Raw genomic sequence first — 14,774 nt, 5'->3', positions numbered from 1 at the left:
CAAAGAGGCCAGATTTTTAACAAAAATCTTTGCTTTATTTTTTCCGTTTTTTTTAATCCAGGACAACTTATTCAAGGAGAATCAAGGAGAAATAAGCACTATTTTTTTATTAGAATTTTTTTTCTCTTTTTACATTTTGTCAGAGATGGGTGGTGAACTCTATCATAATTGGTCAAAGCAAAACAAAAAATAATAAATGAAATATATAATAACGATACATTAATAATTAATTCAATACAATGAAGTGTGGCGTTGATGATAGAATAACAATTGCCCAGAAAACAAAGGGTTGTTATTGTTTTCACTGCTTCTTCTGTGGTACTGTAATAATCACCAGCACTAACTCAACTCAATCAACAACAGTAGAGGAAGAAATGGAGTGCACTCACAAAGTTCTGCACCCCGCCCTCCCGAAGAGGAAACACTTTTTTTTATTTAAATAATATTTTATCAAAGCTTCTGTTTTTTATCTTCATAAAACATTTCTAAAACTTCTGTCTTCTTTAAACATCACTTTTTTTGCATTTTTAATTCGTTTTCCTTTTCAGAGATTTTTTAAGGTTTTTGTCTCCATTTTACCACAATGTGTCCGTTTTTGCAAGTGTGGTTGTCTATGTGTATGAGAGTCTATATCTGTACCCGTGTGTATGTGTGTTGATGCGTCCTTGGCTGAGGATTGTTGGAACAATGTTGAGTTGTTTAAGTGCTCGTGTGAAGCTAGCACATATAAAGCATAAGGATGTCTTTTTGAATGTGAATGGAGTGTGTGTTCGTGTGTTTTATGTCCTTCACTGCTCTGACCTGTATTAAGGTCATTGCAGCTAAGACATTCATACTGGGAGGTTGAAGCTGGCTCAATAAACAAAGGGTGTGGGCCTTTAGCTAGCTGTGTGTGCGTACGTGTCCGCCTGTCTGTCCACAACACGAGCCTGTCACTGAGTGTGTTGAGCTAGAATGTGTACGAGGGTGAGCAGACTATAAGTGTGCTTCTCTCAGTGCCTATTTAGGTGTCAGTGTAACTGTCTGTGTGTATGCAAGTGTGTCTGTTTGTCTTTATAGGAAACAGGAAGTGAGGATTTATGTACCTGCAGGTGAGCAAAGTACAATTTCTCATGTGTTTGCACGGCTGTCTAAAGCTTATTATGAGTCTGTATGATATGAGAGTGTGTGTGTGTGTGTGTGTGTGTGTGTGCGTCTGTGTGTGTGTGGTAGAAGGCACGGAGGGTGGTGTGGGAGGCTCAGTCTCTCAGGTCCATGCTGGAGCCGAACAGGGCTACCAGCTGCTCCTCGTAGTGGGCGATGTTCCTCTTCATGATCTCCTTACAGGAGCCCAGGAGGCGCTCAAACGCCTGGATGTCTATTACTGCAGAGAGAGAGAGAGAGAGAGGGAGGGAGATGTATTAGCTTGGGTATTAAAGACATAAGTCACAACAAATCCACTGAGCTCAATAGTTTATTTTTTATTTGCTTATAGTATTTTGTATTTTATTTTTACATTTAATTATTTGTTTCCTAATTTTTATATTTTCTATATTTATAATTGCACAAACACACCGCAGCAAATTCCGCGTATGTGTAAACCTACTTGACAATAAACCTGATTCCGAACAGCTCTTTGTGCAGCAGCGGTGGCGCAGATTCAGGGTTCTGTGGATTGAGGCTGGCAGCTGATCTTTACTTTCTGTGGCTCAATTACTGCAGGTCACTTTTACAGAAAACTGCAACCAGCATTTCCACAGGTCACATAAACAGCCCATTCCAAAAGGCAGGTTTAGAACAACCACTGCACTAGAGTGAAACAATATCCTAACAACATGCTAAATCACTTCAGGGTTTTTCCAAGAGAGTCTTTAGCATAACTATATCTGTTATCAGTGGAACAATACTGTGAACTCTGGTAAAACAGCCCCTCCAGAAACACATGATGCAGCATGGTAACATGAGCCCAGGAGATGACAACAGTGTCTAATGTTCACGCCGTCACAGCAGAGAAAGTGAAGAAAGTTAGAGTAACACATTTCAGACAGGTGATTCAAAGAGGTGAGAAAAACAGTGAACAGACAAGGTTTCCCCTGTTTTCCTTAGCTTTCCACTAAGCTTCTCCTCTGTTACCATCAGAAGTGACGCAAATATTTAGATCATCAGTGAAATGTTTCTTAAGTTCAGCTGACGGTTTTAATTTGTGTTTAGACCTTTGGCCTCTCCAGTCTAAATGTTCCTAACGTGGCCTCAGGGGGCCCTCAAAGTCCTGCTCGTAGTAAACATCTGCAACAGAAGGAGAATGGTACATGTACAACAGACAGCACATTTTAACAGAAAGTTAAAATTAACAAAAAGTACAAGGTGATGAGAGACGAGATGAGAATTCATCTAAACACAAACACCGCTTGATATCTCATGACAGTCTGCATGTAGCAGTTCAATAAGAGGAACAAGAACACAGCAGGTTTTGGTGTGGGGTTGAGTGGTTGAATTATTGTTTATGAAATGCTTTTAATTTCACAGCAAGTTCAACTATATACTCAGGATTAATTTAATATTTTAAAGCTTCATAAAGACAAACAGGCAAATGTGTTCAAGGAGAGCTGTGCAGTGTATCCATTCTTACCCAAACACTTGACATTGCCGACTGCGTAGGCTGAGGCGGCCCGGGGCTTGTTAGTGACCAAGGCCAGCTCCCCAAAGTACTGACCCCTGTTACAGCGCGTTATCTCCACCTCCGCATTGTCTGCATGGTCCGCCTTCGTCTGTGGGGAGGGGAGAAGAATAGGAGCGGATTAAAGGTTAGGAACCGAGTGCCTCATTCTATTCACCCCGGCTGGAAGCACTCAGCGGCTGAGACTATTGTGATTCCCACTGTTGCCAGGCAAAAACACTTTTGTGCTCTGGTGGTTTTTAATGGGGAGTGTGGGCTGTCACTGTCAAAATCGTCTGCATAGAAGCTAGCTGGTAGAAGAATAAATCCACTGTTATACTGCTGAGAAAAGACAGCTGGAAAGAGGAGGGATGCAGAGAGGAATAAAATCACATTCACAGTAAAGTCTTTCAACTGAAAATATGGGATAAGGTGATCTTACTTTACTCTTCATCATGATCTTGACCTCCCCAGATTCTACAACATAGAAGCACTCAGCCTTGTCTCCCTGAGGAGAAGAAAACAGACATCAATACAATAGTTATGTGGCATTATATATGTGGGAAACCATAAGCATTTCATTTTCAGACACGAACTCTGGAAAATGTCTGGACAATTAGGTCTAGACTTTCTGCGGAGTTCACATTTTACATGTGAAGAATTCAGCTGGAGATTGTGTGGCTCTGTCACATACCCAACAGGAATATCTCAGAAACATTCAGGTGAGTGGTAGTGTCTGGGAAGATCATGCAGGAGGTGGGACATGACGTATAAATTCCACTGCAGAAATCAGTTTTGTTTTTTTATTAACAGCACATCGACACTGTCGTCAGCTGATATCTCCAAAAACTCTCAAAGTCTCTCCAAGTTCACATCTTCATCTGCGTCTTCTACATGTATGACAGCTCTTTTCCATCTTGAGATATTTGTATTCTTTAAGTTATTTCTGTCACATGTTAGACGTCATCAACTAGCCTGCTCGCTCTGGGGTAATCTCCTGCTGTATTCTCACGTGGGCTTGTTCATTATCTAGAGGTTTTGCTAGGGAGCAGGCAGGGAATAACTCCAGAGAATGTCTTGCCTTCTCAAAAAAACCCCTCCGGATAATTTCAGGACATTACCCAAGGGTCAGTTTGTGTCTAAAAGCGGCTTTTGTCTCTCACCTGTGTGATGATGCGTTCACCATCTAAGAACTGCTTTGCTCCTAATACATCCACTATCTTCATCCTCTCTGTTGCCTGAACAGAGAAAAGAGGGAGAAATGTAGATGAGGACGAGAAGACAAATAAAGAGAGACACTGTGGGAGTAGTACAGTCTTCTCTTCTAGTCTCATACGTGGTTTGGCCATTCATCTGTTCTGTACATTTTAAGCCTTGTGGTGCAAAAATAAAAATAAATTCTGTAGAAGTACCATGTATAACAAAATGTATTGTTTTGCTCTCATCAGAATCAAATAGACCTTTTCTCCAGAGTGTGGACTGTGTTGCTGTAATTTGGATGGCAAACCTCACCAGTGGTGGGACAGAAGAAAAGAAAGACCCAACAATGACAGGATGACAACCATTAAACTAACCTCCAGTGATTTGAGTAAGGGCACAGACTCGATGAACGATTCATACATCCTCCTCTTCTTGGCATTGTTCTTCACAATGAGTCTACGAAATGTGGCACGGTCCTAAGGAAAACAAACAAGAGTAAAGAAAACCTCCTCGAAGCAGATGGTCAGACATGTTTCTGGTCATCCTCTGCTCGGCCACAGGGGGGAGCAGCAGCAGCATGAACCATCAGAGCTAAACACTGGCTCCATTCATAGATAACAGGACTCCATTCTTAACATGTCCATGCATCACAATTCAGTGTGCTGTGTGTGGTAACAGACAGTGTTCCCCCTGCATCATTTAAGACTAAAGAAAACCTCAGCAGTATCAAGCAGTGGTTTGCATGGGCAGTAAATAACTATAAAATAGTCAGTATTAGCAAATAAAAATAAAAAGTATCACACAAGGCTGTTTTTGCACATTGTGTGTGTGTGTGTGTATTATTATTTCAACATTCTTACCAGTCCCCATAGTGCCCCCTCTTGGGTGGCGATGATGGTGGCGGCACGTGGCGTGTTGTACATGAGTGCCAGCTCCCCAAAGCTGCCCTTATTATTATACTGACCCACGCATGTTCCCGATACCTCGATGTCGAACACACCCCTGGAGCGAGAGAGACAGCGATGGAGAGTTGGGAAAAGAAGAAACCAGATAAATGGAGAAAGAGAAACAACAACTTGGATCGTTTTGGATTAAACAGAAACAGTATTTACTGATTAATCTAACTGAGAAGTTAAGAGGTGATTGGTGTTTCGTTTAATGACCCACTGACTAGTTTAAATAAATAGACATCTAATTACAGATCGTAGCCTCAGGACAGGACCCTGTTAGTCTGGCACACTGGATATTTGCACCAGCGTGCACAGTTACGTACATATTTCTTTTGAAGCAGTTGTTGTACATCATGGGCATGTACAGTATCAATAACTCCATATGCTGCTGATACAGTATAATACCATACCCCCCCCCATACGAGGATTAAACCTGGGGAAGGTAATTTAAAGCATTGTTGCTCGCCAGGATTAACCAGTCATTTTGAAAGACATCCTGTCCTCCCATAGGTTGCGTAGTAGGGCTTATAACCCTTGTCGCTGGTCGAGTATTAAGTATTACTTAGTTTGACTGGATTACCATGACAACAGGGACGATGATCACTTGTGCCGTCAGTTTAGCTTAGCAGTTTAACAGGTTGGTCCACAGACTGTTTAAAATACTTGACTGCTTGTTCTTTAATAGAGCGACGGAGCCGGACTAAAAACTGTTTCACAACTGAAAAAATGTACACAGTGAATCTGCCTGAGCCAAGAACAGATGTTAAAAAAATAGACCAAGATTCTTGCAATAACTATATTTACTTTTTCATAGAAACAGGAAACTCACCCATGACTAAACAAAACCCAGAGGAAGTTAAAATGAACAGAATTTCAAATTCTTACACTTCTTGAAATAAAAAAAAGAATAACGCTGCAGTATTTCCATGTGTGCCAATAAAGCCGTAGGACAAACGGATGTGACTGCCTGCATTGAGAGGATGTGAGCATCATGAAGATTTGATTTGCCTCGTCAGCCCCTGGGCCTTCAACATCTCACCAATAAAAGATAAAAAAATCTGTCCTTTAGTTTCACAGTAGTTTGTGAACAACTAAGAGCTTTCAGCATTATTAGAAAGTCACAGGCAGGTGATACATCTGTGATAAAATGACTGATAAAACATCAGAGAGCACAAACAATAATTATAATTTATACTAGTGAAGACTTATAGTTGAATGCTTGGTTGTCTCTGTATGTTGGCCCCTGATACACCAGTGACCTGTCCAGGGTGTACCCCGCCTTTCGCCCAAGGCCAACTGGGATTGGCTCCAGCACCCGCTGCAACCCTCAGAATGATAAGTAGTGTAGATAATGCATAGATGACTTACAGTTGGAATGTCTGCCCAAACTAATTTGTGTGGTTACATTAAAGCGGCTTCAAATGTTTTAAAACCAAAGAGCTCAATACCACAATGATTCTTTTCACATCATTTCCATGTCACCACTCCTGTTTTATATTTACTCCTCCCCGAGGGATTCTCCAGTTCCTTCCTTCCTTCAAGGCTTTAGAACCGGATTTATTAGGTTCGTGTGTGAAGAGTGCTCCTTACATACACACATTACAGAAGATCTCAGGCCGGGTAAATGCTCGGAGGGCACACTTATGCTTTCAGTCTCTTCCGTGCCTCATGAAACTGTCCAGATTGATCATTTTTCAGAAAGTGGCGTCATGGAAATTGCATAATATAATAAACAGTCTGACAAATGTGTTTATTTAGATGGTTAATGTGACACCAACAGGACTGCAGAGATGTGTGTATATAAGGTTTAATGACTCAATAGAAAGTTGTGACATTTAAACATGTGTTACTCTGTCCTCTTTTCTTTCCCTGCTTTCCTTTTTCTTTTTTTGCAGTTTATCCCTCCATCTCTGTGTGCGTCCTTGCTCACACTCCACTCTGCTGGTGACATTACCACCTACGCTTTTAACAGGTCAGGGAAAACTGTGGGATAGTATATGAACAGGCAGGCGTGCTGCTATTAAAGGTCATCGCATGTCTCCTGTAAGGCCGCACGCTGTGTTAGACAGAGTGTTGGTAGATGGCAAGATATAGCACTCTACAAGTGGAGATAAACTGCTGTGATGAACTGACCTGTGCCATACCAAGAATGACTAGAAGCTGTGGTGGGACAAACAATGACCAGCTACTAGGACTGGTGGGTCTGTTCTCTCTTTGCGTCTGACAGAGGTTAAAAACCACCATCAAGGTTAGGTCGTCACTTCTCAGCATGGTGTAAGACTATCAAGGGAGTTCATCAAGTTATTTTAAAATGAAGATTCAAACCAACAATGTTTTTATTTCATATTTTTAGTCCCTGACAATATAAATTGACACATAATCCCATCAATCTAATAAATCATATTGTAAAGATCATTAAAACATTTTGGGTGGTCTACAATATTTTTTAATCTTCAGGTCAAATTTTAAACCTGTAACTAATATATCCGTTTTCTATCCTTTATAAAGATATTATTAATTCAAAGAGCAGCTTCAAACCAGTCAGTTTTTTTGCAGCTGTGACTGTGCTGTAAAATACTGTCCTACAAATATTTAAGCTCATGAAAAAGCAAAAATTAAGAATATGTATAAACAAACTTTAATGACCCAGCATCCTCCTACCTCTCTATGACGTAGAAGTTGTCTCCATCATCTCCCTGGTCGATGACGTGGTCCAGAGGCTGAACCTTTAACTCAAACATGGCGTCTAGCACCTCAGAGAATTGCTCCTGGATGGGCGATGAAAGGCGTAATGTCAGACACAGACGAGGCAGAGAAACATATAGTAGGAGTGCAATTGTTTCGGTATGTTTGTGTGTGTGTGTGTTTTCACTAGCAGCTAAAGATGCTATCTATCTGTCTCATACGAGTCCTGCTCTGAGAGTCGAGATGAAGTTTTATCATCCCAGAGTGGAAATAAGGAACATGAGGTACAGTACACATCTTTCATAACACTGCCTGCACTGATATATTATTTTGCATACTTCCATACTCACCATTTCTATTTTGAATGCATGAATAATGTGCTCTCACTGACAACTATGGTAACATACAGTGTGCTATGAGGGTGAACTCAAATCAATTTGTGGTCAAACAATAGAGAACATGTCATTTACACAGATGGCGGCATAAAACCCACGTCAAATGACACAGAGGCCACAAACAAGAAAGTAAAACATTCATGTTTATGTCGAGTGAACAAGGCAGAAATGTTGGCAGGAGATAATCGTGGTCACATGTTGCGATCGTCATTCCTGATGAGTGCCAAAAGCCTTCTTTGACACCACCCTATTGTTATTCACACTACACCAGTGATTATACTGCGTACACAGTATATGTGAGTGTCCTGCCTGAAGTATCCAATGCTTGACTGTTTATATTTTACAGCAATATGCAAATTTCAGGACTTTATTTTTGTCTCTGGGGTTCGAGTCCGCATTTTTATCATGATAAATTTAATAAAGGTGGTTTTAATAACATCAAATTATTTTTAAGCACATATCCTGAGCCAAAACAAATCTATTGATGTCCAAATAAAGAAGGTTCTGAGTTAAGTCTTTTTACAACACCATCAAAAATCAAGCACATAATCACAGCACTGTAGCATTGGCTTTCGAGTCAATAAGACACGCAAATTAAACTGACTTCTACTGATTCAAGATACAATGTGCACACGCAAAGATGTCTAACAAGTGTTTATTTGTCCTTTTTCCTCTGCAGTTTATCATCTGACCTGCCCCAAGAGCAGTTTCCTCTGAAGCCAGTGTTATACTGTAAATGACGGTCCAGTAAGGTCCGCGTGACACATCAGACGGTGTGCACGAGGCTCTGTGTGGGCGTCAATGTATCCATCAATTTGTTGTGTCCATTCAGATAAAAACCACTCACTGACTGAACACACAAACACCTAAGTATTAGTATTGAGTATAACAGTAATATTTGCAGGGCTGCTGTTCTCAATTGTGTCAACTCTTCTGGTGACTGTGAATGTAGAATGAATGTAGATGTAATGTTAACATCTGAGGATGTTATGTCTGCAATGATCCTGAGACTGAAATTTAGGATTTTGTATCGCGACAGAATCGCAAAATTAACACCGATTAACACTAACACATGTAAATCATAAAATAACTATCTTATTTCAACTTAGAGAAAGCTGTATATTACACATTACGCCTATTTCATTTTATGTAGTCAATCATGATTTGTTTTAAAGATATATTTGGGGATTTTCAGCTTTTATTTGACAGGACATGCAGCAAAGGACCAGATTAGGACACAAACGGAGCTGTGGGAGGAATCAAGCCCTCCTAAATACAGTACCCGCTCAACCAGTTGAGTGATTGGTTGCCTCAGTCCGATCATGATTGAGTGATCATGCCCGCAGTAAGTGTAATTGATGGATAATATCTCTGAGATGTCAGAATACCCAGGCACATTCATATCACCAGTGTGGGAACTTTTTATTTTTTTAAATATGAAACTTAATGAAAATTAATCTTCATACAAGCACCATGGTTCACTGAACGGTTTGATGAAGATCTCATCCCTGTAATAATCTATATGCACTGAAGCACTTCTGGGAGTTCAACATTGAACTAAGACAGTGATGTTTATGTTTTTCTTTCACTCATCTGTATGTGGACAGAGTTCTTTTTTGCAATGTGTCTGTACATATGTGTCTTCCTGTGTATGTCTCAGAGTTTTATTTACCTGATCTAATGTTTTGAAGAGTAGGATGTCTCGGCAGGCCTCCTGCAGTCTGCAGCGCTGTACGTCTGTTTTAGGGTGAACCACTCTGGGCTCTGTGTCCTCGTCGTCCTCATCTGGGTTGAACGCCTCCGCACACACTAGAGGGAAGACACGCAAACCCACTTTACACACTGCAACATGTCCTGTTTGATCACACTGTAATTAGACAGAGTAAACAATCCAGGTGAGAGAGTATTAGACAGACTTGTTTAGAGATTAATTAAGTCACAGATGCAATTAAATGTTAATGAAATGAGCCTCCAAAAACCTTGTAAACAAGGATGAAAAAATACAAGAAAACAAATTAAAAAGGCCAGTCAACAAGTGGCTGACAGCTCAGGTAATGACAACCGTTTAAAAATACACCACCACCAGAGGCATTGATCCTGAAACAACAGGGGCTTCGTCTAGCACAAAATAATTTAAGATGAGACATTGTGCTTCTTCTAAACAGTGACAAATTGTAACTGTGTCTGAACTATCCATCTGATGCTCTCCTCTTCTTCACCTCTCCAGTATCTCTCCCTCTTTAGTGTTTCATCTGTCTGTCACACTTCTCATCTCCTCTCTCCTGTCTGGATCATGAAAAGGATGAAATCAGGATATTACAATCAAATTCTAGCTAGATCTTATTTTTGAGGCGACGGTTACATCATACATATATTATCTATACATTATTTAATATATTTTATACATAAGACTTTACCAGGCATCTGAACTTAGACCAATATCAGACTATGCACAATTTGGGCTGACGGCCACAAAACCCAGCAAAACAACTCGATCGGTATTTATGACTTACTGCAGTGCTGTCATTACATCTGTCTTCCATAAAAGCTCTATCAAACCCTCTCTCTAGGAATCAGTCGTCATACTCATTTCAAATTTAAGGGTTAAAAAATTAGAAGGCTTGTGAAAAAAACTTGAGCTAGCGAGCTGAAGGCTTCTATTCTTCAGTAAACTGAGCTGCTGCTACAACGACAGGAGAAATCCCTTCCTCTACCTTCTCTCACTTCACCTGCGCCTTCACCCTTTTTCTTTTTGAAAAAGCTTCTTCAGCCTTCAAGTCTTGCCACAGTGAATTAGCTTGCTAGTTGCCTCCAGATGCCGACAATGACAAGTAATCAGTGGACTGTCTCTCTCTTTCTCACAAGCTCAAACAACATGCACATGTGCGTAGTAGGAAGAGGTAGATCAGCTGATTGAATGACAGTAGTTGTAGTTTGTGGTTTTTGATCCACTATATCATTAGGGCCTTAATGTATTCCAGATATGACCAATGAATAGATCCGGGGCCAAGTCTTGAGCCGCAAATGGCCAGGCCCAACAGCGGCAACAAGTAATACAAACATTCACTTCCTGTAATAACATTGAAAGGGTCTTCTTCCAGTAACTTGCACAGCTGGCTCTGATGTAAATACAATCATCATAGTGAAAGACTTGTGTTGTGTGACATCATGTGTGAAGATGCTCTTCACTGGTAAGAACACAATTCAGAATCAGATAAGGCCGAAGGTGGACCTGCCTCATGTTCATGCTTAACTTATTGGAATGAATATATATATATATATATATATATATATATATATATATATATATATATATATATATATATATATAACCCTAACCCTTAAAGGGATAGTTCACCCAAAAATGAAAATTCACTCATTATGGATAATGGATGAATGGGTTGGGTGAAGTGTTTGAGGCCACCACACAGGAGCAGTATGGAGGCACTTGAGGGAAATGTTTTTATGTTGATGTTTTTTTTTACGTTTGAAGAAGTGAGTAGATAATTTTTGTCTACATATTTATTTACTGCCTTAATTTCCCAAAATTATTCTGAAAGAAGTAAATGTATTTCATTAGCTGTGAAGGTATGTGTGTGTATCTACTCTGCAGGAGTATAGTTAGCTGGACTTTAAATATTCTGTGGATCAGAAAAAACTTGTGAACAAAACCCACGTCATCTTTAAAGATTATTTGTAGACTCAGCAAACAGTTGCTTATTTATACATCCAACAATAACAGAATAACATTAGCATTCATGTGAAGTTGTGTCTCTGGCCATCTGATCAATGTGAGCTTCCTTTTTCAGTTTTGTTTTTGGTCTTTGCCAACTACTGAGGAAAAGATCTGGCTCTTCAGCTGTTAACCATGTTCAACCATGATCACCAGCTATTCACCAACTGTCTGTTGTTTAGTTCTGAGCAGGTAGTGAACAGTGGGTTTTTAGAGCTTTTCAGTTAAAAACTGTTGCATGAACCACACAGTAAAGCTGAGGTGCAGACAGTTTAAGAATGAAAATAAATAAATGCAGGAATAAATAATTTAATAGATAAATAAATACGAAAAAGGCTATTTATGTATTAATTTATGTACGTATTTCTATATTTATTTATCTATCTATTCATGTAGACCCAACAAGAAAATCTTTCACCTACAAAGCAGGACAATAAATTAACACCACGTACTCCTAACCTCTTAGACACTGGTATAGTCAGCAGGGTGAACAATAATGATAGGGCAGCTGTAAAGATAAACGTCAGTAGACACACCCAGAGCCTAATCAAAGTGCAGTGTACTGTGACGGCTGACGACATTAATTTACTCGTATGTAAACACTAGGTGGTGCGTGAGAAAACAAAAGCACCGTACACACACAAGATTACAGGCACCAACACAAAAACAGAGACAGCAGACACACAAACACAACACATCGGCACTTTTTACTCTGTTTTTTTTTACATGCATGGCAAAGGTAAATATATTGAAATAAACAGAGAGAAACAGATCACCAGTGTTTCACATGCATGACACACACAAGTCCCTGGTGTGGAATACACATAAGGGACATGACGTCTCACGTGCATGCACCCACACATACACACACAGGCACAACCACAGACAGACAGACAGACAGACAGACGCCCGCCCGCACCCCTTACCTGACACTCTCCTGTTGAATCTGCTGGGTGGTGGAGCTGTGGAGAGAGAGGCGTGAAATTAAAATCATTGTTTTTACACAATGACATTTAATACCATTATGTGATTCCCATCATCATGATCATCGCTTCTGAACAGGCAGGTGTTTATGACATTACGTAAAGTGAAAGTAGGAGGATTTAGGAAAAGGAAAAGGGGACAGAGGGACAGTCCCTCTCATTGTAAGTAAGTGATGAAGATGGTCAAACAGATATGGTGAAGAGAAAAGAAAAAGTAGGACATGCTCAGAAGATGAAGACAGAGCTAAGGAAAACTGAGACACGGCAAATCAAGAAAGCACATGAGCAATGAGATGAATTGAGGAAGGGAGACAAAGTATTGTCAAGTTCACAATTTCTGAATTCTTTGTAAGCAGTGGCGGCAGCATACTGCATGATCAGACACATACACACTGGCAGCAAGTTATTCAAGACTGCAAACTCCAGAAATCTTAAAATCGACATGATCAAACTAGCAGCTACAATCACATTACCTGAAGCCAGACAGATATGAGCGGATGAACTAATAACTTAACAAAAGCCCTCACAGTCACCTCTTTACCAGTAAAATGTTTAGAAGGAATAATGTATTAGGAGACACAAAGGATGAGAGGGTTTTGACAGTAATGTCAGTATTGATTCCATTACACTGTGGCTTTATAATACCATTTCCTAACAGCACCATTACATCTAATCAATTAGGAGCCAGCAACTCATTCCACAAATGACAACAGGTGCCGCATCTTTATTTTTGATGTCAGAATCGACCATTGCTGCATCCTGTGTTTGTCACAAACAGAAAACATTGGTTGAGAAGACGTTTATGTTTTGAATTGACAAGCAGTAGCCTGAAAAAGCTTCAAGCTGTTCACTGTTAGGATACACAGATGCAGGCACCATCAGTGTTGGGATGCTGTCCAACTTAACTCGCATAGGGGTTGATGGATTTGAAAAGACTGATGATGAAACCTCAAATCAGTAGGTGTGTACCGGTACACAAAAGTCATGGTATGGTGCATACTTTGGTTTTAAGGTCACGGTTCAGTATGTTTTTGGAACAGAAGAAACAAGAAAAAAAAAACATTAAACTGATATTTTATTTATTTTTATTTCACACTGGTTAACTGAACAGACTGGCTGTGTCTTTCTTACCTAAAAAAAAGTAAAATTTACAAAAGTAAAATAAAAAAATTAACATTCTCTCAAATAAATGAATAAAAATGGTAAAATAAATATCCATTAATTATACCATTATTGTATTGTATAATAATAGTAATTATTATTAAGAATACGTATTTTCTTATTTTTGGCAGAAAGGGTGGCCCTGCTGGCACAAATAATGTCTCCTGCTGTGGAGAACACTCTCACGCTAGTGACCGAGGTTTATAAAGGGCTGGTATGACTTTCTGGCTGAAATGACTAACTACAGCCTTTCTGCAAAATAACCACTGAACAGAATATGCAGAATATGAGAAACTTTATGAGTCAGGTGACAAACTCAAACCTGCCAAGATACCAGCACAAAAACTCACTCGTAAGCAGAATCATTCTGCAGAGAGAAGCAACTGATGGCAAGACATAACAAATTCTGTCACCAACCACATCGCAAAATACATGGTATCTATTCAAATGGTTGAGAGAGAATTTGGCAAAATTTGGCACAACAAGCAACAATTAATATCTTAACAGGAGTGAATGAGACTTTACAAACATATTTTTGAAGGATGCACCATGTAATATTGGCAAAAATCACTTTTATGACAATAACACACACCCCTACATCAAATGCATGTCTGTAAAAATTACTGAACCCAGCATGTCCCAGACTTTTGCATACCTGACATTTAGATCACAGCTAATAACACTGTTTAGAAGGCAAACATTGTGTCAATGAATGTGTCTGTATTAACATGAAGACTGAAATAATATATAATTACAAATGTATTTAAGTGTTGGCTCATGAGAATGCAACATGCCTGTTAAATAATGTGAGTAATACATATGACAGGTGAGAGACACTGATATTAGTCTGGAAAGAACAGCAATATAGTCCAAATGTCTTATACACAACATCGTTCCGGTCACTTTAACTCTGATGTCCTGATGTTTATGTTCAGTCACTGAATTGATGCAGAGTCGTCCACCTCTACGCAGCAGCCCAAACATTAGCACATGTGCTGCTGCTGCTGCTCCTACACTTTGTGCTTTGTGCGT

General features: G+C 39.6%; 1 protein-coding gene across 5 annotated transcripts in view; it reads right to left on the bottom strand.

Annotated features, from left to right (window-relative positions):
- Positions 1 to 13: 13 nt before the first annotated feature.
- The window catches only part of prkar2aa (protein kinase, cAMP-dependent, regulatory, type II, alpha A), a 39,451-nt gene continuing 24,690 nt past the window's right edge, over positions 14 to 14,774 (bottom strand). For all 5 annotated transcript variants that reach the window (XM_020089433.2, XM_020089434.2, XM_069526118.1 and 2 more), the window contains 9 exons: positions 12,525 to 12,560; positions 9,538 to 9,674; positions 7,447 to 7,553; positions 4,696 to 4,837; positions 4,210 to 4,311; positions 3,799 to 3,873; positions 3,078 to 3,143; positions 2,609 to 2,747; positions 14 to 1,363 (listed from right to left, as the gene is read on the bottom strand). In XM_020089433.2, coding sequence (XP_019944992.1) covers positions 1,239 to 1,363; positions 2,609 to 2,747; positions 3,078 to 3,143; positions 3,799 to 3,873; positions 4,210 to 4,311; positions 4,696 to 4,837; positions 7,447 to 7,553; positions 9,538 to 9,674; positions 12,525 to 12,560 — 929 coding nt within the window. In that variant the 3' untranslated portion in view covers positions 14 to 1,238. The remainder of the gene's footprint in view (positions 1,364 to 2,608; positions 2,748 to 3,077; positions 3,144 to 3,798; positions 3,874 to 4,209; positions 4,312 to 4,695; positions 4,838 to 7,446; positions 7,554 to 9,537; positions 9,675 to 12,524; positions 12,561 to 14,774) is intronic.

The sequence above is a fragment of the Paralichthys olivaceus genome, chromosome 6 (genome assembly GCF_024713975.1).
Source record: "Paralichthys olivaceus isolate ysfri-2021 chromosome 6, ASM2471397v2, whole genome shotgun sequence".
Lineage (NCBI taxonomy): Eukaryota > Metazoa > Chordata > Actinopteri > Pleuronectiformes > Paralichthyidae > Paralichthys > Paralichthys olivaceus.
The sequence above is the reverse complement of the archived record's forward strand: the minus strand, read 5'-3'. Positions and strand labels throughout refer to the sequence as shown.